This window comes from Echinops telfairi, unplaced genomic scaffold (assembly GCF_000313985.2).
Source record: "Echinops telfairi isolate 266 unplaced genomic scaffold, ASM31398v2 ScPeMD7_7424;HRSCAF=8462, whole genome shotgun sequence".
NCBI lineage: Eukaryota > Metazoa > Chordata > Mammalia > Afrosoricida > Tenrecidae > Echinops > Echinops telfairi.
The window spans coordinates 93,601,961-93,604,429 of record NW_022111324.1 but is presented as its reverse complement, the minus strand read 5'-3'; the positions used below and the strand labels follow the sequence as shown (position 1 = coordinate 93,604,429).

Here is a 2,469-nt window from a genome sequence, read left to right as displayed (position 1 = left end):
TCAGCTTAGGAGGATGAAAAAAACATATCATGTCATCATCTAAATATTTACAATTTTGATTAGAAAGAGTTAGATCAGGAGTTGCCTTAAGAAACAACTACTGGTGGTTAAGATCCAAGTATAGTTATTTGGATGTTGCTTGAAACTTCGGTCTTCTCTTTCCACAGTGACCTGGAGGCACTACCACGGGAACTTCCTAAGCTGCCCACTGGTCTGCTGTGCATTATAGGTAAGATCGATGAAAGAAGTAGGACACATAGTCCAAAATGAGAGCAACTGGCTTTTTTATTGCTGTTTTTTGATGTTTTCTTCTTTAACATAGCTATAATGTGGGAGAAACTTCCAGTCTGGCGACACTGGGATTTCACTCTGATTTAGGGTTCTCTCTCGAATCCTCAGTTCTAGGCATTCCACAGTCAGTGGGTACTTCTTAAACTCGAATTTGCTAGCAAACATGCTTGAAGAGTTATAAAGCCACTTTAAATCACCAGTCCCATAGACGCACATGTCTTGCCAGTAGTGGCCTGAAGATGAACAAGACGTTATGAGAAACAAAGTAAAAGAACAGCCAAATGAAAACTATCTTAAATTCCTGAACAAGAAGTCATTTTGGATTCTTGGTCTCTAAAATTTGTGCTGATGGTTTAGGATATGCTTTTGTTAATTTTCAAATAAAAGTTACTATTGCAAATGGATCTATTAGTTACATTGGTTTTCAAAAGTAACAAGAATGAGTCTGGGGAAAAAAGAATGAGTCTGAAATAGAATTTTATGGAAGAATTCAAGATTCAACTAGAAAAGTTTCAGGAAAGTATCCTACTAAGCCATTCAATAAGCAAATATTACTAGCCCACTACCCTTCAGATTTATAAGTTGAATTGGACTTCTAGTCAGCTCTAGTGGGGTGTCTAAACTAATGAAGAGAGAACTGATCAAGCTACTAAGCCAAAATTCAAACTCATTGTCAGCGAGTTGATTCTGACTCATAGCAACCCTATAGGACAGAGAGCACTACCCCTGCGTGTTTCGGAGACTGTCACTCTGTACAGGAGTAAAAAGACTCATCTTTCTCATACAGAGTGGTTGGTGGTTTCGAACTGCTGATGTTGCCATAGCAGCCCAACACATAACCTACTACACCACCAGGGCTCCTAAACAACTAAAATACAAAATAAAATGTATGTGCCATAGAGATATACAAGATACTATGGAAATTATAGTAAGGTCAAGGTATAGGTCTAGATGAGGTCGTCCATTTTGTTTTTACTTGCAGTGTGTCTACTTAAAGTGCCTCAAATTGCACTTTAGTTTCCCTTAACCATCACATACTTTGGACTTGTTATCAGGTGAGAGAAATCCCTGGAAAAGGAGGTCATCCTTGGTATAAGGTTAGTGAAAAAGAAGACTCTCCACAAGATGGATTATCACAGCGGCTGCAACAGTGAGTTCAAACATAGGAATGATTGTTGGGCAAGTGCGGGACTGGGCAGTTGTTCTCTCTGTTGTATATGAGGTCTTTATGGTCAAAAATTCCTCAAGGGCACCTAATAACAACATTCAGTCTAATCTGTGTGTGCGCTTAAGAAGAATGTTTATTGTGCTGTTGTGTTGGGCTAAATCTAGCTGGTTTATAGTATTGTTCGAATCGTCTATTTCCTTATTGGTCATTGGATGTTCCTAGATGCTCTATATTTTATTGAAAGTGGTGTACTGAAGTTTCAACTATGGTTGTAAAACTATTTCTGCCTTTAATTTTGTCTGTGTTTATTTCATGTGTTTTTTGACTCTGGTACATATATATTTATAATTGCTTTATTATCTCGATGAATTGTTATATCTTTTTAGTGAATCTCATTGTGTATTGGCTGCCCTTCCTTCTCTCTTATACTGGCAAGGTTTCATGCTGTTGCACATAGGGTTGCTGTGTGGTGGTATCTAACAGCAGCAACATAGCCAATGCCTGTGGGTAACTCATGCCCCTGTTGATGGCCCTGAAGACTGCAACTATGGAGTGGTTGGATTACTGTCCTTCATGTGATGGGAATTCACCCGTATAGATGGCAACAAGGTGTTACTTGCTCATCAGAATCATTTTCTGACCAAGACACAACCATTTTACACAGTCTGTCTAGCCTTATACTATCATGCTAGATGCCATCGTAGCCCCTCTTTACCCAATGATGAAATGTTGTTCCAATGGGAGAAGAGAAATTGTTACCATGACAGCCATTATGAACATTTTCCTGGAAAATCCACTTCACAGCTGTAAGACTTGTATTTGAGTTTCCTCCTGCCATCGATCCAGGAGCATCTGTAAGTCAGTGAGGAGAAAGGCAGGAGTAATTGAAACATACCATTGGAATTTGAAGAGCTTTACTGAACCATCTAGGTTCTTCAGGACCCTTATTCTTTTGTTGTTGTTTTGTTTTGTTTTTAATCATTTTATTGGGGCTTATACAGCTCCTCTCA

General features: G+C 38.7%; 1 protein-coding gene across 1 annotated transcript in view; it reads right to left on the bottom strand.

The window, feature by feature from the left end:
- Positions 1–267: 267 nt before the first annotated feature.
- Positions 268–2,469, bottom strand: part of LOC101639346 (N-acetyllactosaminide beta-1,6-N-acetylglucosaminyl-transferase-like) — a 10,725-nt gene continuing 8,523 nt past the window's right edge. The window contains 2 exon segments of the mRNA XM_013007124.2: positions 268–524; positions 2,219–2,311. Coding sequence (XP_012862578.1) covers positions 286–524; positions 2,219–2,311 — 332 coding nt within the window. The 3' untranslated portion in view covers positions 268–285.